General features: G+C 43.4%; 1 protein-coding gene across 2 annotated transcripts in view; it reads left to right on the forward strand.

The window, feature by feature from the left end:
- The window catches only part of LOC121319518 (synapsin-3-like), a 223,186-nt gene that overhangs the window by 192,927 nt on the left and 3,084 nt on the right, over nucleotides 1-27,175 (forward strand). For both annotated transcript variants that reach the window (XM_041257035.1, XM_041257036.1), the window contains exons 11-13: nucleotides 24,870-25,007; nucleotides 25,187-25,271; nucleotides 26,519-26,753. In XM_041257035.1, the coding sequence (XP_041112969.1) occupies nucleotides 24,870-25,007; nucleotides 25,187-25,271; nucleotides 26,519-26,753 (458 nt within the window). The remainder of the gene's footprint in view (nucleotides 1-24,869; nucleotides 25,008-25,186; nucleotides 25,272-26,518; nucleotides 26,754-27,175) is intronic.

Below are 27,175 nucleotides of genomic sequence, written 5' to 3' on the forward strand. Positions count from 1 at the left end.
ATAAGCTTCCCTGTTCGCCCTGTAATCCTTCCTTCCCATGTGTAGTATAAGGAATGATGCACACCCAACTGGGCATAATATGGCTATAATTCTATCAAGGGTTTCTGGTGACATAAACCATGAGAGCGCAAGCTTGAGGGTCTCAAGTGACTGCATAAAAAATGCAAAATCCAGAAACATTGCTCATCCATTCATAAGTTCTGATATGTGGAAGCTCATTTAAGTGGCAAGTTGAAACCACCGACAGCTGGGTGAGTAGCCAGAGTTCGTTTATTATTGAACAGAGAAGATTAGTTCAGAGATGCAGACCCCACCAGAGTTTTCATACACTGTGTTGCATGAACTCCGTGCACTACCATTGCTGGTAGTGTCACGTGAGCTGTTCAGTGTGTTGATATGTAAATAAATCAACTTCAACCTCCGTCTCAGTCTCCTGCCTGTCACTCAGCAGCGAATGCACGCATCCACACGGCAGACAGCTACCCTGTCACAAGCATTAATACCCTGTATCTTTTTAAACAAGTGATTTAGGGCAGCTCCCTAATAAAGGCTTAATCTCAAAACAGTAATTGTGTGAATATAGTAATTGTTACAGCTGTGTATAATGGTATTTAAAACAGGATTCATTTATCCGACTTTTTACATATCCACCCTTGCTCTGGTCCCACCGCAGCTGTACACGCGATGGACTACAGTATATCACACCCCCTGCCTCATTGTATTAGCATTTATTTCTCTTTACAAAGATTATTGGGAGTTTTGCACCATTCAAATTCTATACTAATTCTGTTTATTTCTATCTGATCCCAAATCGATGTCTCAGAACTTATTTTCTGTTCTGTTTAGAAGCTGTCTATTTTGTGGGAGACTACCAGGCATATTGAATTCTGTTGCCGAGAGATAAGCACTACACAATGACTTGTTTGCTTCTTTTAGACATTGAGTAAGCTTTACGAATGATAACTGTCTGGTAAGGGCAGTCCTCTTCAACACTGCCCTGCCTGCTTCCTACACACAATGCTGTTATCCGGAGGGTCTGAGCTTGGGCTGGGTGCTCTTTAATTATAGACAGGTTATTATTAGAAACATGGGGAGGTCTTGGGAGAAGTTGCAAGGCACATAGCACATGAGAAGTCATTGTGTGGGATGCTGCTTGCATACATACCGTACTGAGCAATAGAAGACAGCACAAAGAGAAGCAGTGGGAGAATGGAACACCGAATCTGCCCAGACCCTGACAGCAGCTAGGAAATGGGCTGGACCAAAGACGCCATTACTGGAATATTGATTAAGCCATTAAGAACCAAATTAATTTCTCTTTGAAAAAAATCAGAACTCAAGCTGTATTTATGTAGCTTGATACATTCTAAATCAATATTTCTTCACAGAAAAAAAAAATGTAGCACATAGGAAATGGAGCTTTATCAACACTGTGGGCAGCAGCTTCAGTTTCTTATTTTATATTGAGGGGGTCATAAAAGCATCTGAAGGGCTGCAGAATTAACGATTACATTTAGACTTAACTTTTGTGGCTAACATCATAGCAATATAGTTAGAGAGGACATTAAATTAATAGATACAAGCCAGTTAAAAATGCTCCAAAAAATTACATAGTAGCCTGTCCTCAAATGTGGACAATGGCATTTAATGGGTTAAGAGAGGGTTTATCTGGGGGTGATGAATGTCGCCTGTGAAGGGAGCTTATTTCTTCATTTTGTTAATCAACTGTCACTGTCTCTACCCCCTGCTAATTAATTGAGATTGCAACTTCATATTTCAGTGCGCCACCCTTCACGTTGACCTATCACCTAAGATGGCTGCTTTTTCTGCTTTTGAGACTGTTTGCTTTCTGGGTGATAAAGACCTAAAGCTTTGACACACAGTATTGGCTTTATATTCGGTACACAGCTGTATTTTATGATTTTCCTTGTGATGTTCAACGAAGGTATCGTACAAGAAAAAGTTTAGCCTTTTTGAAGGAGAAACAGCATCATACACGAGAAAGGGAGCTGTGAGGAATTCCCTAGAAAACTATTGGGACAATGTAGGGACTGTTGCCAGGTATGATTTTGGTGAGATTAATCTAGCCTACAGAATACATTAGTCCAAGTTACAGAAATACTATTGAGTAGGCCTAGGTCTGAATTCTTGTGGAAACAAATATTAGTTGCCCTGAATATTTGTACCCCCAGGAGAACAAACATTTGTTCCCCCTTATATGCATGCTTGTTATTTATCCTGTGTTCAAGTAAATTCGACCTGTATAATGCTAGTAAGTGTGACCAGTGTTTGTAGGCTGTTATCGTGTATTACTGTAGTTGAGACTGGAGCTGTCAGAGTCAAATTTAAGGTTAGAGTTTGAGAAAGGTTTTAGTTGAAAGTGCATTGATACAGAATTATGTGCAGAAAAATAAAGTGGTACAAAAATGTGGAAGTATTCAGGGGGGACATACATTCTGTGGCACTGGAGGTGCCTTTTCAGACTGCCCATAAGATAAAAGACATAAAGCTGTTATTGTTAACTGTTATTGTTTAGAGGCAACTGTTAGTGCCCCCATTAATAAGCTGCTGGGTGTCTTATGCTCTGTAGACGTATTCAGTAAAGTGTAGCTTTTCTTGTTTAGTAATTAGGGGTGAGCTAACTTGGGTTGAATAAATTGCTAGACTGCTTTTTATGGGAGTTAGACCAGAGTGGGGGAGAGGGGTGTCTTTGTGTTGGTTTTCTCCAGCTTGTATCAGGGCTAAATGTGAAATAGATTAGTCTAGGTTCTTTTTACTGTGGAGTCTGCATGACATAAAGCTTCTGTTTCCATTTATGAACCAAATGTGGTTTGCTTAAACTGGAAACCAGCACACCCGCAAATATGACTTGTGTCATCTCAATGAAAGGAGCGCCCTGCTACGATCGTTTCCTCCTGGCTTCTAGCTTTTTGTTTTACGCCAAGCTTGTGACAGGCCGATCTGTCTCTTTTACAGACATGCCTTAAGGAGAAAAGGTTAATCAAAATATTGAAACACTAAAAACTATGGATGAAGCCACAGTCTAGACCTGTCTGTATTAGTTAAACACAGCATACACACACACATATACACAGAGGTCAAATTGTATTATTTTGTTTTGTAATCTCTGAAGACCACCTGCAGTAAACTGAATGGAAACATTTAAACAATGGGCAGGGCCTTCTCAAGCAAAAAAGCAAAGCATATTAAAAATATATATATATATATATATATATATATATATATATATATATATATATATATATATATATATATATATATAGAGCTAGATTTTTTTTTCTTCTGGAGAAACTTGTGGCTAATTTAAACCCACGTTAAACATGCACCAACAGCTGCTTTTACTGCTAGTCAGAACTTGGAAAATGATGCTAATCATCAAAAAAGGATGTAAATAGTGTTAGGAAGTGTAAATAGTATTAGGAAGCATTTACTTGAACAAATTGGCTCTGTAGTAGAAAGGCCTACCTGTAGAGCCAAGCCCTGGGGTGGGGATGTGATGGAACAAGATGAAGTCAGCGTCCCACAGTGAGTGAGTGGCTGAGTTGGCTCCTGAACCCAGCAGCTCCTTGCTCATTTCACAGTTACCATGGCTATGTTTATAAAGTTACTGGCTGGTATTTCCATTTAAAGTGTCCAGACTGCCCAGTCATGCTGAGCACAATAGCATCACTATCTCTGTGCTGCTGATCCCACCCACACACCAAACACAAGCTCTGTTTTCTGGATTCCCGCATTCATGGTGAAATCACATATACGAAGGTCTGTCTGGACTGACAAGTGTGTGTGTGTGTGTGTGTGTGTGTGTGTGTGTGTGTGTCTGTGTGTGTGTGTGTGTGTGTGTGTGTGTATGTGTGTGTATCTACTCCACCTTGGGATACATTGTGGTGTTTGATACTATGTAACGGGCAGTGTTGTGTGATGCCCTGCCATTATAGATTGTGTCCCCTGTTGCTGAGATGAGGATAAACACTCCAAAACCACAAATGCAGCCGAGTCCTGCTCTTTTGCATAGCGGTTAAGACGCTCACTTTTGGTGTGCAGGTCACCAGTTTGCATCCAGCTTCCACCCATTACAACATTTATTTAAGTTTTCGAGTACAAAAATTGTGTAAACACAGTACCTTGCATCACTTCTTCTGGGTTTCCAAGTTCCGATCAGATATTTATTTACCTCTTTTCCTGCTGAACAGTCCACTGGTCTGTGAATCACTCCTCAGTATCAGACAAGCAGGCAGGCAGGCGGGCCGCCCAAGGCGGTGCGGGCGGGTTTTATTCCCTCCGACACTAAGGCTCTGACACGTTCAAAAACGTTTGCCTTTTATAGTGTCACAAGGAAGTGGGGGAAGTCAGTACTGTAGTCAGGTTGGTTTTTTTTTAGAAGTTTGTGTCAGGCATTTTTTTGTCCTAAAAAAACTTGACGAGTGAATTAGAACTGCCTGTCTGGTGGAAATACAGTGCAAAACTGAGCCTGAACATTCCAGGGTAAGGTCACCATTCAGACGTCCAGGTAGATCAGGGCACGTCACCCTAGCAACACTGTGTCAGAGTAGTTGCATTAATATCTGTTTGTAATAACGACAATGCAGGCTTCCCCTCGTGGTCTGAATGAGTTAATGTGTTTTTGTGTTGAGTGCTAACGCCCAAGGCCACCAGGGGTCAACCCAGGCCTCTAAAAGCTGTTGACAGCCTGTACATTATAATCCAGTTTATCCAGTGTTTGAGCTGGTTTGGGTGAATGGGGTTCTGCTCTTGAAATGATATTGAAATCTGTTTTTTACAATCTTCATTCTTTCATTTTGCTGGTATCTTTTTGACCACTGGTGAAATTGACACAGCCGCATGATGGTAAAGGCACAGCCGCATGGTGTGCAGGGCGAGTCATACAGTCAAGGGAGCGCAGATTAGGGAGGCAAAAACCGGCAGGGACTGTTTCTCCTCATCGCACTACAGCAGTCCTTGTTGTAAACACCAGTTGCTGAATTGCTGCGGTAAGGGAACATAATTGCACACTCCAAATTGGGAAATAAATGGGCACTCCAAGTTTAAAAAAAAAAAACATTAAAGAACAGCTTTTATACTTGGCTTTTTCCAAAGACCTTCTACAACAGGCAGGTACAGGGTTGTGAACAGGAGAGAGAGACTGCCGTATGAGAGAAGGTTCTATTGTCTCCCTCATCTAAAGACCTATCAGACTCAGCTTCAACCAGCTGCCTGACTGAACACTAGCCACCTGCGTTTTACTCCAGGGACCAGGGAGGCAGTCAATATTCTGCTCCGGCAGTCTATGGGTTGAGATTTTTTAACAGCAGAGTAGCTGGAGTGAGCCTTGCTTTCCTTGTTTAGTGTGACATGAAACAGCACAGCTTCCTAAGTGTGTAAGAGCAGGGGTCAGGGCTAACGCGCACTGTGATACTATGAGTATCTCCGGAAATGAAGGCATGTCTGGAGCTAAAAAGCGTGACAAATTAGGAAGCTTCATCCTTTTTTAAAAATCAAATGGGGGTGGGAGGGCAAGAGTCATCATCGTCATGCTATAGCAATGGAATTAATGGTCTTCTTACTTTAGATATAGCTTCCACGACACAGTGATATCATACTGTTAAACATGCACAGTGTACAATGTGTGTGAGTATACATTATGCTAGATAATAAACAGGTGTAAAAACTGAACCCATAGCAGATTTTCAGGAATACATACACCCCTTCAACGGGATAATAGAATCAAATATTAAAACGTTTGCCAACATGAAATTGATAAGGCAGTTGAACTTTTGTTTTAGCGTCCTGCGTACATCCATGTGCTTTCCAGTGATTACGTCCATCATGCTATTTATACCGGTTATCAGATAGCCCTTTGCTCTCTTTGCTAAAATTGCATTCTGTTTAAAATGATGGCACGGGATCTGATAACTGGGTAGAAGGATAGCGATCCCTTGAGCAACAGTGAGACTTTCCACTTACTTGGCTAAGAGCTCAAGTAACGGCTGCTAATTGCACTGTACATTATTAAAGTTTACAGTACCTAATTTGATAGGAGCTGAACCAAAGATATTATCAATATAATAAAGATTAGAATAGGACTTTGTAATAGGGTGGAGGTCTGTGCTGACTCTTCTGGTGCGTTCATAGTTCTGCAGAAAGAGGGCAGCAGCCTTACAATATTCGCCTGTGGTTTGTGGGCTCTCCCTCTCTCTGAGTGGCTGACAGGTTTGCGTTGGGGGGATTGCTAGCCCTATAAAATAATATTCTGCTGTTCCCTCAGGTCTGCCCCTCTAAGACTGACAAAGAGCTAGCTTGAGCCCTGTTCTACAAACACCGTGGACCGATGGAGAAAGAAAAACCCCCAAAGAGAAGAAACTGAAAGAAAAACAAATAGCTAGAGAGCGGGGAACCCTTGGGCAGATCCCCAACAGTGTCTGAGAATAGGTGGAGGAACAGCGCAGTGTAGGACGGAGACCCGGGTCGTACAGCTAGCGGTGACTGGGGAAATGCTGCAGAGTGCAGCACCTTTATTTGTAGTTTTATTTTCCCTTTTTTTTCACCTTCTTGTTTTCATTATTCTTTTGAGAACCTGCGAGTGCACCCGCAACTGAGACTGCTCCAAACCCTAACTGAGGTAGGGCAGGGTGGTGTAAGAACTGCTGCGCCTGACCAAATGCTACAGCGGCCAACAAAAATGACGCTGGAGGATCGGTCAGACGCATACCTGGAGGTGTTCGAGGCTATGCCGATCTCTGCTGGGTGGGCCTGAGAGCATTGGGCTAGCTACCTCCTGCCACAGCTGATGGGGGAGGCGCAGGCAGCCACGAGGACCCTGGATTCCATGCCAATGCAGGACTGCCCCATGCTGAAAGCTGACATCCTCAACCGCCTGGGGTCGACCCCAGTGGATTACCGCCGCAAATTCCAGGAGGAGAGCTTTGCTGAGGAGGAACACCCCAGCGCCAACGCACGCCGCTTGCAGGATTACACATGGGGATGGTTGGACCTGGGAGCAACTACCACTGCCAGGCTGGTGGAGGTGATTGTCATCGAGTGGTTTCTGCAGTGCTTGGCTCCGGGGCCGTGCATGTGGGTGCAACGACAGGCATCTGCTATCTTGGATCGGATGATCCAATTGACAAAGTAGTACTAGGCAGCCGAACCAACGCCAATGCTAAGCTACCTGGAGACAGCACTACTCCAGCCTTACCCCCTCTACTGGCCCCAGGGAGGGCAAAAGGACTGGTGGAGAGGGGTAGCCAGGTCTTTGGGCGGAGTTTGTCGGTGGAAGCTCCTGGTCCAAGAACCGGGCAGGGTGGGGTCACCCACAGGCTGCTGCGGTGTTGGACCGGAGTCTTGCATGGCCACTCTACCATCGAACCCCTTTGACAGCTTCTATGTTTCAACCTCCTGCTGAAGCTTCATGGTGAGAAACCAGTTCACCGATGTGTAGAACAAGCTGGGAGGTGAGCCACATCGATGTATTATTAAACTTATTCATGGGGATGTGCACACCGCCTTGTGAATTTAAGAATTGGCCAGCAGGTGATGTGAGTGCAATTGGGTTTGTGTCCTCGGTTGCCAGTACCTGTCGTTCTGGGACAGGACTGTGAGAATTTCAAAGATTGGTTGGCCGGATGTGCCCTATAGTCTGGAGATCGCAAGTTCAAATCCAGGCTATGTCAATGCCGACCTTGACCGGGAACTCCTAAGGGGTGGTGCCCAATTGCCCGTGCAACGCCAGGGGGGAGGGAGGGCTAGGTTGGCCAGGGTGTCCTCAGCTCACCGCGCACCAGCGACCCCTGTGGTCTGGCCGGGTGCCTGCGGGCTTGCCTGTAAGCTGCCCAGAGCTGCGTTGTCCTCTGACGCTGTAGCTCTGAGGTGGCTGCATGGTGAGTCTGCAGTGTGTAAAGATGCAGGCGGCTGACAGCACAGGCTTTGGAGGACAGCGTGTGTTCGTCCTCGCCCCTCACGCGTCAGTGCAGGGGTGGTAGCGGTGAGCTGAGCCCAAAAAAATAATTGGACATTTCTAAATTGGGGAGAAAATAATAATTGGCGACAACTAAATTTAAATAAAAAGAAAGAAAAAAAAGGATTGTTTGGCTGCTGTGACGGCCCCGTCCTCCCTTTTGGTTAAGAAAGAGGAAGTAATTGAAGAGATTTTCCCTTTTAATGACCCGGCCTGGAGGGAGTCCGAGAAGTTTCAACTTTAGGCTATTAGTGAAGATTCTGGGGGGGAGGCCGCGGAGCCTGTGCAGGGGTCTGGCTCGGCTGCCTCTGCTAAGAACCAACCTGATCCTGAGCTGGAAGCCATGGGAGCTGATTTTTTAGCTTGTTCCCATATCTTCCAACTCGAGCAAGGGCGTGACGATGTGCAGGGCAGGCTCTTTGACCAAGCAGCTATGGTTAATGGTCGAGTGGTCAAGCCCAGACGCACCGCCACGTACCCTCACTTTGAAATTAATCAAGACCTTTTGCACCGTGTTAAGAAATTACCACAGACTGCGGTGCATCACCAATTGTAAATTCCGCAGCCCTTTAAAGAGGATTTGCTACAGCTGGCTCATGCTATTCCCCTGTCTGGTCATTTGGGAAGGGACAAGACTAAAGCTAGGCTCGTGAAATGGTTCTATTGGCTGGGGCTGGATGGTGATGTCAGGTGTTTTTGTGACTGCTGTGGGGAGTGTCAGAAGGCTAGCCCTAGAGCCGTCCCACAAGCTCTATTGGTGCCATTGTGGAATGGATTTAGTTAGACCACTGAAGCGGAGTGTGTACATCCTTTTTTAAAAATCAAATGGGGGTGGGAGGGCAAGAGTCATCATCGTCATGCTATAGCAATGGAATTAATGGTCTTCTTACTTTAGATATAGCTTCCACGACACAGTGATATCATACTGTTAAACATGCACAGTGTACAATGTGTGTGAGTATACATTATGCTAGATAATAAACAGGTGTAAAAACTGAACCCATAGCAGATTTTCAGGAATACATACACCCCTTCAACGGGATAATAGAATCAAATATTAAAACGTTTGCCAACATGAAATTGATAAGGCAGTTGAACTTTTGTTTTAGCTTCCTGCGTACATCCATGTGCTTTCCAGTGATTACGTCCATCATGCTATTTATACCGGTTATCAGATAGCCCTTTGCTCTCTTTGCTAAAATTGCATTCTGTTTAAAATGATGGCACGGGATCTGATAACTGGGTAGAAGGATAGCGATCCCTTGAGCAACAGTGAGACTTTCCACTTACTTGGCTAAGAGCTCAAGTAACGGCTGCTAATTGCACTGTACATTATTAAAGTTTACAGTACCTAATTTGATAGGAGCTGAACCAAAGATATTATCAATATAATAAAGATTAGAATAGGACTTTGTAATAGGGTGGAGGTCTGTGCTGACTCTTCTGGTGCGTTCATAGTTCTGCAGAAAGAGGGCAGCAGCCTTACAATATTCGCCTGTAGTGTGTGGGCTCTCCCTCTCTCTGAGTGGCTGACAGGTGTGCGTTGGGGGGATTGCTAGCCCTATAAAATAACATTCTGCTGTTCCCTCAGGTCTGCCCCTCTAAGACTGACAAAGAGCTAGCTTGAGCCCTGTTCTACAAACACTGTGGACCGATGGAGAAAGAAAAACCCCCAAAGAGAAGAAACTGAAAGAAAAACAAATAGCTAGAGAGCGGGGAACCCTTGGGCAGATCCCCAACAGTGTCTGAGAATAGGTGGAGGAACAGCGCAGTGTAGGACGGAGACCCGGGTCATACAGCTAGCGGTGACTGGGGAAATGCTGCAGAGTGCAGCACCTTTATTTGTAGTTTTATTTTCCCTTTTTCTTTTGCCTTTTGTTTTCATTATTCTTTTGAGAACCTGCGAGTGCACCCGCAACTGAGACTGCTCCAAACCCTAACTGAGGTAGGGCAGGGTGGTGTAAGAACTGCTGCGCCTGACCAAATGCTACAGCGGCCAACAAAAATGACGCTGGAGGATCGGTCAGACGCATACCTGGAGGTGTTCGAGGCTATGCCGATCTCTGCTGGGTGGGCCTGAGAGCATTGGGCTAGCTACCTCCTGCCACAGCTGATGGGGGAGGCGCAGGCAGCCACGAGGACCCTGGATTCCATGCCAATGCAGGACTGCCCCATGCTGAAAGCTGACTTCCTCAACCACCTGGGGTCGACCCCAGAGGATTATCGCCGCAAATTCCAGGAGGAGAGCTTTGCTGAGGAGGAACACCCCAGCGCCAACGCGCGCCGCTTGCAGGATTACACATGGGGATGGTTGGACTTGGGAGCAACTACCACTGCCAGGCTGGTGGAGGTGATTGTCATCGAGTGGTTTCTGCAGTGCTTGGCTCCGGGGCCGTGCATGTGGGTGCAACGACAGGCATCTGCTATCTTGGATCGGATGATCCAATTGACAAAGTAGTACTAGGCAGCCGAACCAACGCCAATGCTAAGCTACCTGGAGACAGCACTACTCCAGCCTTACCCCCTCTACTGGCCCCAGGGAGGGCAAAGGGACTGGGGAGAGGGGTAGCCAGGTCTTTGGATGGAGTGTGGTGGTGGGAGCTCCCGGCCCGAGAACCGGGGCAGGGTGGGGTCACCCACAGGCTGCTGCGGTGTTGGACCGGAGTCTTGCATGGCCACTCTACCATCGAACCCCTTTGACAGCTTCTATGTTTCAACCTCCTGCTGAAGCTTCATGGTGAGAAACCAGTTCACCGATGTGTAGAACAAGCTGGGAGGTGAGCCACATCGATGTATTATTAAACTTATTCATGGGGATGTGCACACCGCCTTGTGAATTTAAGAATTGGCCAGCAGGTGATGTGAGTGCAATTGGGTTTGTGTCCTCGGTTGCCAGTACCTGTCGTTCTGGGACAGGACTGTGAGAATTTCAAAGATTGGTTGGCCGGATGTGCCCTATAGTCTGGAGATCGCAAGTTCAAATCCAGGCTATGTCAATGCCGACCTTGACCGGGAACTCCTAAGGGGTGGTGCCCAATTGCCCGTGCAACGCCAGGGGGGAGGGAGGGCTAGGTTGGCCAGGGTGTCCTCAGCTCACCGCGCACCATTGACCCCTGTGGTCTGACCGGGTGCCTGCGGACTTGCCTGTAAGCTGTCCAGATCTGCGTTGTCCTCCGACGCTGTAGCTCTAAGGTGGCTGCATGGTGAGCTGAAGTATGTAAAGATGCAGGCGGCTGACAGCACAGGCTTTGGAGGACAGCGTGTGTTCGTCCTCGCCCCTCACGCGTCAGTGCAGGGGTGGTAGCGGTGAGCTGAGCCCAAAAAAAAATTGGACATTTCTAAATTGGGGAGAAAATAATAATTGGCGACAACTAAATTTAAATAAAAAGAAAGAAAAAAAAGGATTGTTTGGCTGCTGTGACGGCCCCGTCCTCCCTTTTGGTTAAGAAAGAGGAAGTAATTGAAGAGATTTTCCATTTTAATGACCCGGCCTGGAGGGAGTCCGAGAAGTTTCAACTTTAGGCTATTAGTGAAGATTCTGGGGGGGAGGCCGCGGAGCCTGTGCAGGGGTCTGGCTCGGCTGCCTCTGCTAAGTAACAACCTGATCCTGAGCTGGAAGCCATGGGAGCTGATTTTTTAGCTTGTTCCCATATCTTCCAACTCGAGCAAGGGCGTGACGATGTGCAGGGCAGGCTCTTTGACCAAGCAGCTATGGTTAATGGTCGAGTGGTCAAGCCCAGACGCACCGCCACGTACCCTCACTTTGAAATTAATCAAGACCTTTTGCACCATGTTAAGAAATTACCACAGACTGCGGTGCATCACCAATTGTAAATTCCGCAGCCCTTTAAAGAGGATTTGCTACAGCTGGCTCATGCTATTCCCCTGTCTGGTCATTTGGGAAGGGACAAGACTAAAGCTAGGCTCGTGAAATGGTTCTATTGGCTGGGGCTGGATGGTGATGTCAGGTGTTTTTGTGAATGCTGTGGGGAGTGTCAGAAGGCTAGCCCTAGAGCCGTCCCACAAGCTCTATTGGTGCCATTGTGGAATGGATTTAGTTGGACCTCTGGAGCGGAGTGTGGCAGGATACACACACCTATTGGTCATACTGGATTATGCTACGCGTTATCCAGAGGCCATTCCCATCCACTCTGCATCTGCTAAATCTGTTGCCAAAGAGATTGCGAAGGTTTTTCTGCCGAGTTGGGATCCCCTAGGAAATACTGACAGACCAAGGCATCAACTTTATGTCCCAGCTAGTCCGCGGAATATGTACGTTTTTGGGTATTAAGACCATTAGGACCTTTGTTTTTCACCCCCAGACCAATGGTCTTGTGGAGCATTTAATAAGACCCTCAAAAACATGTTGCACAGATTTATTGACAGTGACATGTGCTACTGGGACCAGCTGATATCTCCCCTTCTCTTTGCTATCAGAGAGGTACCTCAGGTTTCTACAGGGTTTTCGCCATTTGAGCTGCTATTTGGGGCGGAGACACCCCAGGGTGTGCTTGATCTGGTTAGAGAGATGTGAGAGGAACAGCAGCATAATTCGACCAATTCCATCCGGTATGTGTTGGACCTGTGCAAATGTCTTGAGTCTGTGGGGAAATGGGCACATGATAATTTGCAGCAGGTTCATTGTAGACAGGAGACCCAATATAACAGGGGGTGCCCAGTTGTGCACATTTCAGCCAGGGGATAGTGCTTCTATTGTTACCCAGCTCTCAGCCCTGAGTCTAAACTTCTAGTGAAGTGGCAAGGACCTTTTGAGGTTACACGCCTGATTGGGACGGTGGACTATGAGATCTGCCAGCCAGAGCGACGGAGAGAAAAGCACATTTATCATCTAAATCTCTTGAAGCCCTGGTTGCAACAGGAGGCTTTGTTAGTGGCGCAAGCAGATGACGTCACAGACCTGCCGGCTGCTCTTTCTGTGTTGGCGAAAAAGGGGTCGGTAGAGATGGCAGATAATCTGACACCAACACAGAAATGTCAGGCTCGGACGCTGGTGGCGGAGTTTCCTGATGTCTTTTCTCCCGTCCCGGGGCAGACTCAAGTAGCCCACCATCACATTGAAGTTGAGCCAGGGGCGCCAGTTTGCCAGAGGCTGTACCACATACCTGAGCACAAAAGGCAGGTAATAAAGACAGAGATTGACTAGATGCTCAGACTGGGTATAGTAGAGGAGTCCCAAAGTGACTGGAACAGTTCAATTGTTTTAGTGAATAAGCCAGACAGGTCAGCTCAATTTTGTATTGACTTCAGGCGAGTAAATGAAAAATCGAAGATTGATGCTTGTTCTATGCCCTAGGTAGATGAGTTGCTGGAGCGTCTAGGTATGGCTCATTTTATGACGACACTGGATTTAATGAAGGGGTACTGGCAGATCCCCCTGACCCCAAAATCCAGGGAGAAGATGGTGTTTTTGACTCCCTTCTGGTTATACCAATTTCGGACCATGCCCTTTTTGTTGCACGGAGCACCGACCATTTTCCAGCGGATGATAGATCGCATTTTGAGGCCCCATCAGCAGTACGTCGCTGCTTACATAGATGATGTGGTTAACCACAATGAGGATTGGCTGAGTCATCTGTGAAAGGTGGCGGCGGTGCTGCAATCCTTGTGGGAGGTGGGGCTCCCGCAAAGAAATGTGTCATTGGTAAGAGTGAGTTGGAGTATTTGGGATATCGAGTAGGGAGTGGACAGATCAGACCACTGATTGCTAAGGTGAAAGCCTTGACTGACTGACCGGTCCCTACGACCAAACCCCAGGTGCGCTCTTTCTTGGGACTAGTTCGCTACTCCCTTGACAGACCTCACCCAGAAGGTCACCTCAAATACAATTCAGTGGACGGAGCCTTGCCAGAGAGCCTTTCTTGCTGTGAAGTGAAGGCTGAGTAGAAAACCAGTGCTATGCAGTCCTAATTTCAGTAAGAGGTTCCCCCTGCAGAAGGATGCGTCAGAGACAGGTCTCGGGGCAGTGTTGTCTCAGGAGATGCGGGAAGCCAGCACCCAGTCCTGTATATGAGCAGGAAGTTCCTTCCCCACGAGAAAAACTATACCATGTACCTGTACCATCGAGAAGGAGTGTCTCGCAATAAAATGGGCAGTTGAGTCACTCCGGTACTACATCCACATGTCCCTTTAGCATGGCTTCACCAGATGAAGAATAACAATGCCAGAATCACGCGGTAGTACTTGGCCCTGCAGCCCTATGCCTTCAGGGTAGTCCATCGAGCAGAGAAACTGCATCAAAATGAAAGATTTTCAAATTGACCAGTGGTGCCATTCTGAGGGGGAGGGTATGTAACGGGGGGGGATCTGTGCTGACTCTTCTTGTGTGTTCATAGTGCTGCAGGAAGAGGGCAACAGCCTTACAATATCCGCCTGTCGGTCATGGCAGTGACACGGAGAGGTCGGGGAGAGGGTGTGTGGTCTCTCTCTCTCTCTGAGTGGCTAAGACGTGGGCCTTGGGGAGATTGCTAGCCCTATAAAATAACATTCTGCTGTTCCCTCAGGTCTGCCCCACTAAGACCGACATCAAGTGTAGCACCTTTATTTTGTAGTTTTATTACTGTGTTTTATTTTCCCTTTTGCTTTAGTCTTCTTGTTTTCATTATTTTTTGAGCACCTGCGACTGCGGTCGCAACTAAGACTGTTGCTACCCAAAAGTGGTATCCCGGTGGTCCTGCCTACCATCGCTGGTAGTCAGGCCACAAAAGTATCGTACTGGTCCAAATCGAGCATGAGTAGCGAGTGCTTATATTTCTTTTCACTCAAGTTTCTCTCTCTCGTTCTTACTTCCTAAACACCCAGCCCAGACAGAGAGATTCTTACCTCTTTGATGCAGCTGTGCCTGCTTGTTAATCATTCAATCAGGCTCAGGCACATTCTACGCGTGAAGTGATTTGGCAGGGAAGGTAATTAACCCTTCCCTGCCAACTTCAAACACCTTTTTACAAATACATACATTTAAATCATAATACTACAACACAAATACAAAATAAACTAAATACACACAGAGACGGGGCGTACCCAATCACAGACCCCAAAGGAGTCTCAAACCTTGATCCCAATACAAAAAGAGTGTTTGGATTGTAAGGTAGCGTTGTGTGTTAGTGGACCAGTTAGGCAACAGTTGAAGCTGTGACCAGTTTACATTTAATGCCTCGCTTTGAACATAATTTAATGAGGGGAACCTGGACAGGGCATGAGGATGTATATAAGAACAATCACTAGGAGACCAAAGTCATGGGGAGCACGGACCTTGAGCCAAAAAAGTTTGTGAAGCCCTGTATACCGGACAGCTGCACACCCTGCCATGTGTTAGTTCTTACCTACTGTTTGAATTTTGTATTCTACCAGATCATCCTGGTACTCTGGTGTACGCTGTGCAGTTTGACAGGCTCTGTTTGAAAGGTGTGGGAAATGTGGTCTGGTTCTTCTCACCCGCAATGGTGCTAACTAGGAGTGATGACCCAGGCTTTGAAATTAATGGTCTTACTGTACTGCTTACTCATGCAAAAAAGCTTTTACATGGGCTTTCTGAGAAAATACAGTTACTCCTTTGGTTTCAAATGCAAGAACAGGGACGTTGATGTTTAAAAATATAAATTACTATAGACCGGCATGGTAAGTAAGAGTAATGAAAAACAGGGGGATGCTGATACTCCTACTCGGAATTGCCTTTAAGAAAGATTCATCGGCAGGTATTAAGTAAATCCATTCATTAAAGTGTGGATTTCCAAACAAGAAAAGCTGTCCTTCCCTCACCTTTCCAGCTGGGTATCAGTCAATGGCAATTAACTTCCGCATTGACTGTTTTAAAAACAGCCTCCCCAGTGCGTCTCCGCTTGTTGGAGCTGTGTGTGTGCTTTGCTATACGAGGGAAGGCGTCTTCATTTGAAGCTGACTTAAACAGCTGCAGCCACATCAGAATATATATATATATATATATTGTGACAACTCTGGAAAGGTTTGGTGTGTTTGTCACTTCTCCGGACCTTTTACACTGTCCTCTAGCAAAAAAGAAAGTCAAACTTCCAGGAATGCAAGTTAAACAGGATGGTACCTGTGTGTTTATTATTTACAATACTTCAAAACACCCAAAATAAACAAACAAAAGCCTAACTCCTTAATAGAGTACTAACTATAACAGAAAGATTCCCTAACTAACTGTCCGGGCAGCTAAGCTGCTTACCGGCTCCAAATACCAGGACTCTTTTCCAGCTCACTCTCTCACTCTCTTACTCTCTCACTCTCTCACTCTCTCACTCTCTCATTTTTTTTTTTTTTTTTTCTAATAAACTTTGTCCAAATTTGGCTGCTTGGGTTATTTTATTTCTATTTAAAAGAACAAAAATAAACAAACCTCAATGTCTTTTCCAAGTTCAACATGCTTGCTCGGGAATATTAAAGCCTTCAGTGTTTGTGGAGGCTTGTCTGGTAACGGTATGGGACAGATGGATCCCCTCCTCCTAGTAAACTGCTAGGCGGTTTACCTCACTGCAGACAGCCCTGTTCTAGTAAGACAAAAGGCCAGAGCAGCGAGGGATGACACTGAAATAGAAATGCTTTGAAATAAAGCAGTCATTTTAGCAGTGCTGCTCAAATTCCCACTTGTTTAAACTGCTGGAGGTTTTGCAGTCGACTTGGAAAAAGCTTAGAATGTTACCAACAGCGCTTCATGTTTCCGACCAGGAATTTTATAGTATTTGTTTTCACCAGAGAGTTAGCGGTCTGAAGGCTGTGTCCTATTGTAAAAAAGCATTCTGCAAAGCAGTTAGCAGGTATGAAAATAAAAATGACAAACTGGTATAATCAAAGTATAGCTTGATCCCTTTTTCTGGCCAGATTGGGTTTTTTTTTTGTCGTTTTTTTTTTTTTTTTTTGTACATTTCTAATAACTTCAGTATTGAGTTATTATCATTTTTCAATAAATCTTTGAGTTTGTCTGGAGAATCCTATGTCCTGAGACTAACAGTCCTTCTCATTGCATTCAAATCATGTGACAGTGTGACACTTTAACTGACAGCCCACTCGCACTGTCATAATTAAAATGAAGTTACTTACTCAATATAGCTATTAGTGCCAATACTCCCTTTAAGACATTTGAAGTGATTCTGTATTAATTAAATTTAATAAAACGCGTTCATTACTCAACACAAAACAATGCAGCCCCTTGGTTTCCCTTGTTTACACAATTATTAACAATGTGACAGTTATTTAATCAAACTCACTAAAACTAATTTGTATTTTTTAGTGATTATTTGTCTTACCTTTCTTTTATATTTTTGATATGAGATTTTTTTTTTTTTTTTTACTTTCCTTAGAAATGTGTCATCTCTGCAGTGAATTGTGGGATTGTAGTCCTAGCAATATGGAATCTCTGATTAAATTCCACAAGGGAATGCATACCCCAGTTTCCACAGTGGTAGCACTTGACTCAGATTTAAGGAAAGGTCACATTTATGTGACAAATCACTTGCATTTGCTATTTTTGCAACATATTTTAGTTTTGAATTTATGGGCTCGGTAAAAATGTCAGTGGCCAGGAGGAGAGGAAAATGTGCATCCAATTGGCTTTTAAAACACAAAGTGCGCAAGTGAATTGCCATTGATTGGTACTCAGTTGTAAAGGTGAGGGAAGGACAGCTTTTCTTCTTTTGAAATCAACACAGGGAATGGATGTATGTAATACCTGCGGACAAATACTTCTTAAAGGTAATTACTCTAACAATACAAGTATTGGCATGTCCCTCATACCTACTGGGAAATAAAGGATGATCCTTGTTGAAATCTCTCAGTCTTGAAAGGTTTAGTTTTGAATGCATTACACAGAAAATAAAATATGGTGGTGGTTCCTGCACCCTACAGAAGGATTCTCTCACATGTACCCAAATGCACCAAATATAAATCTGATACTAAACTTAAAGCCTCTACAAAATGAAATTTTCACAAGAGTGCTGACTTGAACAACGCATTTTCTTCAATTTCATCACTGGCCTATTCTGTTGAAGTTTCTTTGTTTGGATTCAGCAGTGTATCAGTAGCAGTGTTGACAACACATTAAAATTATGGGTGCAGATTCATATGAATTTCAATAGTTTCATAGGATTCCATAGGTATAGCATCTGAATTAGCAGGAATAGCATTCCTGCTAATTCATAATATTTGAATTCAAATGAATTTGCTGCACTTGTTATAAAGATTCTCCACACAATAACATCAGTCTCTCGCTCTGTAAGTAGGTACACTGTCCGGTCAGTTTATTAGGAACTGCACCTACTATCGTATTGGCTCACAGTTTGCCTTGGTCACAGACTTGACACAATGTGTCAGACTCCACAAGGTGTTGGAAGGTGCCTCAAAGTATGAGCAGAGAGGTAGGCATGGGTCACATTCAACCCAAACATGTTCAATTAGATTGAGATCCAGGGATGTGGTGCCCACGGAAATTGTCAGCAGTCTCTTGAAAACAGCCCTAACCTTCTGAATATACGTGCAGCATTGCTGGGTGGACTTGATCCACAACAATGTCATTCGTTCAGTCTACCAGAGTAATCAAGAGACCCAAGTTATACCAGGAGAGCATGCCCCACACCAGCGTGATGCCAAACCCAATGGGGGAAGACCTGTCCTAATAAAGTGTCCATATACACTGTGTACTTAAACAACACAGTGCTCTGTGTTCAAATCCTTGTCCATATATACTGTGTACTTAACAACACAGCACTCTGTGTTCAAATCCTTGTTTTTTTCCCAAAGGCTCATGGTTAATGTCTTGAGAGAAGCACAGCGCCAGATGATGTACATTATGGTTTCCCTTAATTACCTGTGATCAGTATTTTACAGTTGGAATCCAGGGATGCTGCATTATCTTAGAGGCAGCCAGATGCAAAGACCAGAAGCTGGAAAACCACTTGAGAAGGGATGTGCCAGTGAACTTTCATTAAAGGAGTAGTACTCCCCAAGGGTTTCAAATCCTGCACGAGCTTCAGGGCCGTTTTCACTCCTCCCCTCTTATTGTGTAGTTGAACAGAGCGTGTTGGTCGGCACAAATTTCACTGTCATGTCATCCTGTTCTGACAGATCTCGTTGACTGAAGCAGCGCTAGAATGCTCTCATTCGTTTAAATGAGTTAATGTGAGTTAAGGTGTAGGTAAGCTTTTGCTTGTTGGACCTTGTTGGAAACATGTGCCTAATTACTTGCTCAAACAACTTGCTTAAACAATATAAGACCTGGATGGAACACTGTCAGCAATCCATGGCTATGACAAGGTTCTGCATGGGAATAGATTGAAATGGCTACAAGTTAGTATCACTATTCTTAACTGGTAATATGAATCAGGTCCCAGATACATTTGTGTGTGTGTGCTCTGTATTGACATGTTGATATGAGGCTAAATCTCCAGGACCACAACTGTGGAGGAGCACACATTTCCTCTGCCAAACTATATTAAATTATAGCAAAAAGCAACAGTACATTTAAATAATAATAATAATACAAAACACAGAATACGCACAGAGAGTACCCCACCACACAGCCAGAAATATCTATTTGTTTTACACCTGTGGACCCAATTGATACAGCTTTAACTTGTGAGTGTTTAAAGAGTATCTGTTACATATCACAGTTATCACCAGGGGTTACACATTATACCTCATTTCTTCTGTGCTATTTCTTACATCCAGTCAGGGCAGAGTATTGCAGGGGCTGGGTTCATGGTTACACTCTGGTGTACCCTTATAAAAGGTTCCTATAGTAAAAGCATAGTCAAGTGTAATAAAGTGAAAGCATAGAAAAGCATTGTAAAGCAGAGAGAGGTAAGGTAAAACATGTTAAATAAAAGATGGTAACCCTGCTTTTTAAAACGTCAGCAGGATGTGACAACTGAAACAGAAAGTGATATGTAAACTGAATCTGAATAACAGGAATGCATGAGTTAAGATAACAAAGTCTGGCAGGTATGGAACTTGACCCCTTTAAAAACAGCCTCAAACCGTTTCAGGAAACCACATTGAACTGTTTGTAAACTGACTTTTAAATAAATAAATAAAACTTTAAATAAAACTTGCAGGTTACAACTTTTTGAATAGGGCCTGATTAGATTTATCCATTGATACCGAGGTCTCGTTTACAAGGGGGTCTTGGAAAACAGTAGCAAAAAAAAAAAAAAAATCAATTGCAGTGTATGAAAAACAATTCCAATGAACAAACAGCACAATGAAAATGTGTGGTTCAAACTTAATCAGCAGCATACAGAGATCTGATAATAGTACAAATAAGGCATATCTCTTTGGTAATGTGGATTGAAGGAGAAGCATTGGCAGGAGGTTCGAAGCAATTCCCAGATACGACCTTTAAAACCTTTGGGAGTTGATGTGCAAAAGATAATTCTCCCAGACGTGCTCGAACCCTTGGGACATAAATAGAATCCTGAGAGTGTAAACTACAGCCAACAATAGTCCTTTCCACCAGAGCACTAAAATAAGGAAGTACCAAACCTTTAAAAAAAACGATGAAAAAGCCTCCAGTTTATAGGTAAGAGCCTGATTTAATATACATATGACAAGGATGCATCAAGAGGAACACTAGAACAAATCTGCAACATCGAATTGATGTAGAGACTGCTTACAAGCAAACTGATCAATAGAATCAGTGTAATCTAAAACAGGGAAGACAGTAGCAGTCACTACCTTTAACCTGCTATACAGGGACAAAGCAGCCTTGCACCTCAAATGAAAAGCTACTTTGAGCCTCAGTTGTAAAACCAATTTATCAATATGCTAACTAAAAGTAAGATGCTCATCAATCCATATACCTAGGTATTTATAAAAATAAACTTCCTCTAGTAACTCTCTGTAGTGTAACAAGACTATTATTAGAACAGAACAGCACTGTTTTTGTCTTGGATACATTAAGTAATAATCTGTGCTATAATAGTCTCTGCTGTACAATATTAAATGCTGTTTGCAATCCCCCTGGACTGCTTGTACTGAGTATTCTGTCGTATATACAATAGTGTCATCAGCATGTAAAGGTACATTCATATTAGTCACATCTATGTAAAAGTCAGGTCATTTACTTAGAGGGTCAAGAGGATTGGTACCCCCTTTCATAGAGGCTCAAAGACCCTGACATCCTCCTTACACAGAGACTCAAAGACCCTGACATCCCCCTTACAGAGAGGCTCAAAGATCCTGACATACCCCTTACATAGAGGCTCAAAGACCCTGACACACCCCTTACATAGAGGCTCAAAGACCCTGATGTACCCCTTACATAGAGGCTCAAAGACCCTGACACACCCCTTACATAGAGGCTCAAAGACCCTGATGTACCCCTTACATAGAGGCTCGAAGACCCTGACGTATCCCTTACATAGAGACTCAAAGACCCTGAGGTACCCCTTGCACAGAGGCTCAAACACCCTGACATACCCCTTACATAGAGGCTCAAAGACCCTGACCATCCCATCAGCACTTATTGCGTGTGTTGGATCTTTTAGGCAATTCTTGAACCAATCCACAGCCCTGTAACTAAATCCTAAGCAACATCATTTTGTTCAAAGAATTGTATGTTCAACATAATCAAAGGCTTTAGATAACCCTTCAAATGTACCAGAATCAAAAGCAAGTGATATATCATGAGTCCCCTTGAGGACTGCCATCTGTGTGTTACTGTTTCAAATGAAATCCAGACTCATGATCTGCTCGGATATTATTCTGTTCTAAGAAACGTGTTAGCTGTTTGTTTGCTAAACTCTCAAATACTTTGGCAATGGCTGGAAGTGCAGATGTAGGTCTGTAGTTGTTTAGGTTTGAATGGTCACCTCCTTTAAAAACAGGGACAGCATGTGCAGATTTCCAAATTGCTGGAATTGAATTGGAAATAAGAGAGAGACTATATAGATCTGCTAATGGTTGAGCAAAAATCATTGCTGGCTGACTTTAAAAACAATGACTCCAGTTCAACCAGGCCAGCTGATTGTTTATGATCCAGACACAGTAATAGTTTAAGTACCTTGCACGCTTTAATAGTACAAAAATATAATGAAGGTGTCAACGTCTGCTGTCTGTGTTCAGCTGAATTTGAATCAATGTTTGATTGATCCTTGGTTTTAACAGCACCCGACGGCATCTGTATAATAGAATCATCAAATGCCAAGCTTCAGGTAGTAATGAGATTGTATATTCTTAATTAAGTGTGTGCCTGTGTGCCTCGGGGTATGAAATGGTTGTCAGTCATGCTGTCTTTGTTAACATGCTCTATCCCAGCATCAGCCCCTGCCCTCTAAGGAACAAGTTATTTCACTAGTAAACCAGAGACAACTGTATGTTTGTACACAATGTTTTTTGAATGGGGCATGATCATTAATAACTGAAGTAAATTCAGCCCATAAAAAATTCTAAGCAATGTTGATGTCTGGAAAAGCTGAAATCCAGAGACGATAGAAATCGTTACTTGTTAAAATTCTACTTCTCTTTTACCATGTACCAGCCAAGCTGTACTTATGAGGAGTATTCGTAAAGCACAAATCAATTCAAGAAGATTCGGTTATATCTTTTGGGTTAGGATGAGTTGAAACATCTATCAGCTTGGTTGAACCTAATAAAGCTTTTAAAGCATTTGATTTAGCAAAAAGCCAGTCATAATTCAAATCACCCATGAGTACCAATTCATTAGTGCCTAAAAAGTCTGGGAGCCTTGAGATAATGTCATTAACAGTGGCTGTGCATACAGCAAGTATAAGCTGAAACCGAAGACTTCCTAATTCTTTACTACTATCTTCACCTCTGCTTGGAAACAGCCTTTTCTATAAATTGCTACTCCCCCACCCTTGGATGCCCGCAGGGCTGACATTCTCCACTGAATTGAATGTCAGGGCACAGTGTCTTATGTCTGCAGAATCAAGAAATATATCTGTCAGTAGAACTCTTCACTGTCTGCCGATTTGACCTTAATGGGGCCATTCCATGTCAAAACTCAATTTGCTGCTCATCTAGCAAGGAACATGTATAATGAGCTACTGCCCCCTAGTGGACAATACTGTTTCTGCAGCTCCTATAATTTCAATGGGTACATATTGTACATGCAGTACATAATATGCAGGTATGGTGTGAAGCTGTTTGTAATAAAGTCCTGTTAATGTCACATTAAACTATTTCGTATCTATTCAGCCCTTTATTTCTTCAGCCTGTAATAATGATCTGAAATACAGTTTTGTGTTGACTAAAGATCTGATTCACTTTTAATATAAAATCGCATCCTGTGAACTGTATCTCTTGGTAACACATTAAGAAAAGAAGAAGGAAAATAGCTTTACTCTGCCAGCTCTGGTAACTTAAAAGGCATGGGAGGGAATCAGACACACATACACACATTTTCAAGTGTACTGAAAAGCTCTTTATTTTCTCTGCAGAGAGTACACAATTCTTATGTACAGTACTTACCCACTATATTACTCCTGTTAATTCACCAGCCTCTTACTGTCAGCTCATTGGAATGACCTGGATAGAATACTGTGGGTCAGTGGGCCTCATTTTGAATATTGTCACATTGAGGTTAATATCACTCACTTTCATCAGTCGTACAACTGATAACCACCCCACCCCATGGATGGAAATAAGACTACCATTGCATAGCAGTTTGCTCCCTGCATAGTTTTCTTAATAAGACACACTGAGCTTGTTATCTATACACTGTGGCTAATCAAGCTTGTGTTAACACCTGGAATGGGTCACACTGCTATGCAATAGGAGTTATATTTCCAACTCTGCATTTTGGGAAATAAAAATATAAGGCGGCTTACATGTTGCTGTACAGTATTTAAGTGTAATAAATACAAAACATGGTCGCACAGAATGCAATACAGAGGAACACAATGTGTGTGTGTGTGTGTGTTTACAGCTGTCTTGTGTTTGTATTGCACTGTAATGCACATTGAAAGTAGACATGTTCTAAATGAACACGACTGGAATCCATTCAATACCTAGTACTGTTTGTCAATTTCCTTTGCAAAACAGTTTTAATGAATGGTTCCAAGGATTCGGTGGCCACGATTTTTTCTGAATTTCTCGCGCAGTCTTTGCTGTGTGAGGTCTGTCATACAAAGAGTGCAAGAGAAAGAAAACTCAGAACATGATTAGAGCTGATCTTAACGTATTCAATCTGTTTATGTCGATTCTGTTGTGGTTTAAACGTTTCGAAGGCTTTGTCATGGACGTTCTGAGTGTGAGATCTACACTGTTTGAGCAATTGTAAGTGTAGCTGCTGCTGATAGGTTGCAGTGTGGTTTATGTATAATGAGTATTGTGCCTGGTTGAATTCTGCTATTGTCATCATTTATCGCAGTCCCTTTGAAGTGATTTTCAAAGAGTTTGCTGTTATCTAGATTTTGATAGCCCAACATAAGGTTTAAAACTGGTCAACCACACACTTCCCTTCCCCCCTGATAGTTCATTTCAATTTTACAAGGAGGGGGCACAACAATAATTCATTTGGATTCCCGACCTCTCAAATGAAACATAACTACAGAGCTCCTTCACAGCAGAACAGTATGGGCTACTGCGGAAGGGTCTGTGTCTTTTGGGTGTTGTAATGACTTGGCATCTTTAACCCATTGGATAGAATAGAAAGGCAGGGACAGGATGCGAACTGCAAACCATGTTCAACGCCTCAGCATTCAACTAAAGAGCGAGTTTACAGTCAAGAGGTAAGGATGAGTCTTATGCTGATGTCAGTGTTATTAAGTGATCAGCCACTAGGAGGAGATTAATTGCTGTGTCCCTGGCTGGGTGTGCCTGTGGTTCTCACAGTCTCTGGTTCATTGCAATGTCCTTAGCTGGATGTGTCTGTGGTTCTCACAGTCTCTGGTGTTGCTTGGTGCAGGTGATGGACAGCTCCATGCCGCTGATTGGAGAGCATGTGGAGGAAGATCGACAGCTTATAGCAGACCTGGTTATAACTAGAATGACTCAGCTTGTCACAGGCCCCCACCCGCCTCAGCCACGTCTTGCATCTTCACAGGTTTGGCTTTTATTTTATTGTTTTAATTATTTTTGGCATAACCATTGCTGGCAATTCTACTAATTGGATTTATTTATTGGGAATATAATGGGATCCAAAGAGTTTTCTAACTTTTCTGTAAAGTGTGAATGTATGTTGTGGTTGCCATGGTAACCCTGACAGTGTTGGTGTGTGTTCAGCCCCAGCAGATTCAGCCCCAGCCAGCGAAGACCCAAACCCAGCCTCAGCCCGGCCCAGGAGCTCAGCCCAAGCCAGCGTCACACGGTGGGTACAGTACAGTGCAGCTTGCCAGGACATTGATGATCTATGAGTTTACTGCTCGCTGTTGTTTACCCACAGTGGCGATTGATTAATGTGTTATCACAGATGAACTCCTATTTTTTTGAAAACTGAAACCAACCATGTTGTATATTTCAAGTTGTCTTCACCACTATCAATGTGTTCTGTGTCTCGTTTTGTAACATTAGTATGCTTTCTTAAATTAAGGAGCTAACTCTTGAGTTACTAATGTGTTCAACGTCTGTGACATGTTGTTCACTAGAACTATATAACGAAAGCTATATTGTAATGCAGTGTTATCCACTAGTACCTGACATCACCTGTAATTTAATCTCTTATCACTCTAGCTAAGTATCGAACTCTTTACTAACATCATGGATTAGGTTTTTAAAGTGGAGGCTAGAGCAGGACCTACACATTTTGGCAATGCTATTAAGACCGGTCGTTGTTTAACCCTTTTATACGTGGCTAACTGTATGGGGCCGAGTTAAAAAAAAAAAAAAAAAAAAAAGGATGATAACGATGATAATTTCTCCCCATATAAAGCAATTTTGCATACATAATATAAGACCAATATTTTGGACCCCAAAATATTGAATGTTCAGTACCTAAGGGCTCTCTGGCTGACGATAGCGCAGGCAATTTCAAATGAAACATGTTCGGTATACTGAACAAAAGGACGAGGATGGCTTTAGGGATGTTTTGTTCAACACTTTTTCATTTTTTAAGTTGGCCGTTCTATATATATATATAGTATTATTGTATATTAAATCAATTATAAATATGACTATGTTGATGAAAACACAATTGGCTGGTGGCACTACAAAGATTATTATTTATTTAAAACTAGCCATGGTCCAGGAAGTTAAACAGAATATGAATTATGAAACAAATAATCTATAAGATGTTATTTCATTTCTGGATGGCACTTATATAGCGTAATATAAATTAGTCTGTTGTTAACTTGCTGAGCACAATGCAACAATTTTGTACATTAAAAATTGTTTTAATATAGTAGCAAAACTAGGACTATTTAACAATTTTACTGTTTCTGACTGGGTCACAAAATTAAGGCTGAAAACTGGGACAATCCCAGTTTTCCCGGGATGTCTGGTAACTCTGTTAATAAGGCATCCCTTCATACCGCAGAACTAGTTAGCCAGAAGCATAGACTTCTGGCTGTAAGTCCTCACTATGCTGAAAGTGTGTGTGTGTGTGTGTGTATGTGACAGGTGGCCCTCGTCCTACATCGGGGCCCCAGGGGTGTCAGCTCCAGAACCCCCAGCAGCAGAGCGCCTCCCAGTCACAGAAATCACCGGGCTCCCCCCAGAAAGCCAGGTCTGCCGGCACCTCCCCCAACCAGGCCATCAAGCTGGGTGCTTTCCCACCACAGCAGCCCAGGCCAGCTGCACAGGGACAGGGGCAGCCAGGACCCGGCACGGCTCAGAGACAGACCCCACAGTTAAAGTAAGGATTGGTCTGATTTATTTTGCATTAAATATAGTGCATGTAAATATAGTTTATAATTAAAAAATGCTGTTTCTTCACTTGTTTCACGAAAATGGTAAATTAGCCCAATAAACACCAGCAACCCTCATCTGATTTGTCGACCCTTGATTTCTGTGGAGAGCTCAATTAGATTAATCGGTTTGTGCAGCACTGTTCTAGAATGTTTAAAAACAAACCCTTGGGGATTAAATACCAAGCATTAAACTGTTCACAGTTCAATGAAACTGCTCCATGAAAATGACTTGCATTTATATTTACAGTTATATCTCATAAATTATTATAAAAAGTACAGTGGTTTACAAAATATCAATAAATGGCAGGGGTGGCGATAAAATGATTTGAGCTTTTCCTTCTTAATAAATATTGTGTTCCGAGTACCC

This window comes from Polyodon spathula, chromosome 8 (assembly GCF_017654505.1).
Source record: "Polyodon spathula isolate WHYD16114869_AA chromosome 8, ASM1765450v1, whole genome shotgun sequence".
Taxonomy (NCBI): Eukaryota; Metazoa; Chordata; class Actinopteri; order Acipenseriformes; family Polyodontidae; genus Polyodon; species Polyodon spathula.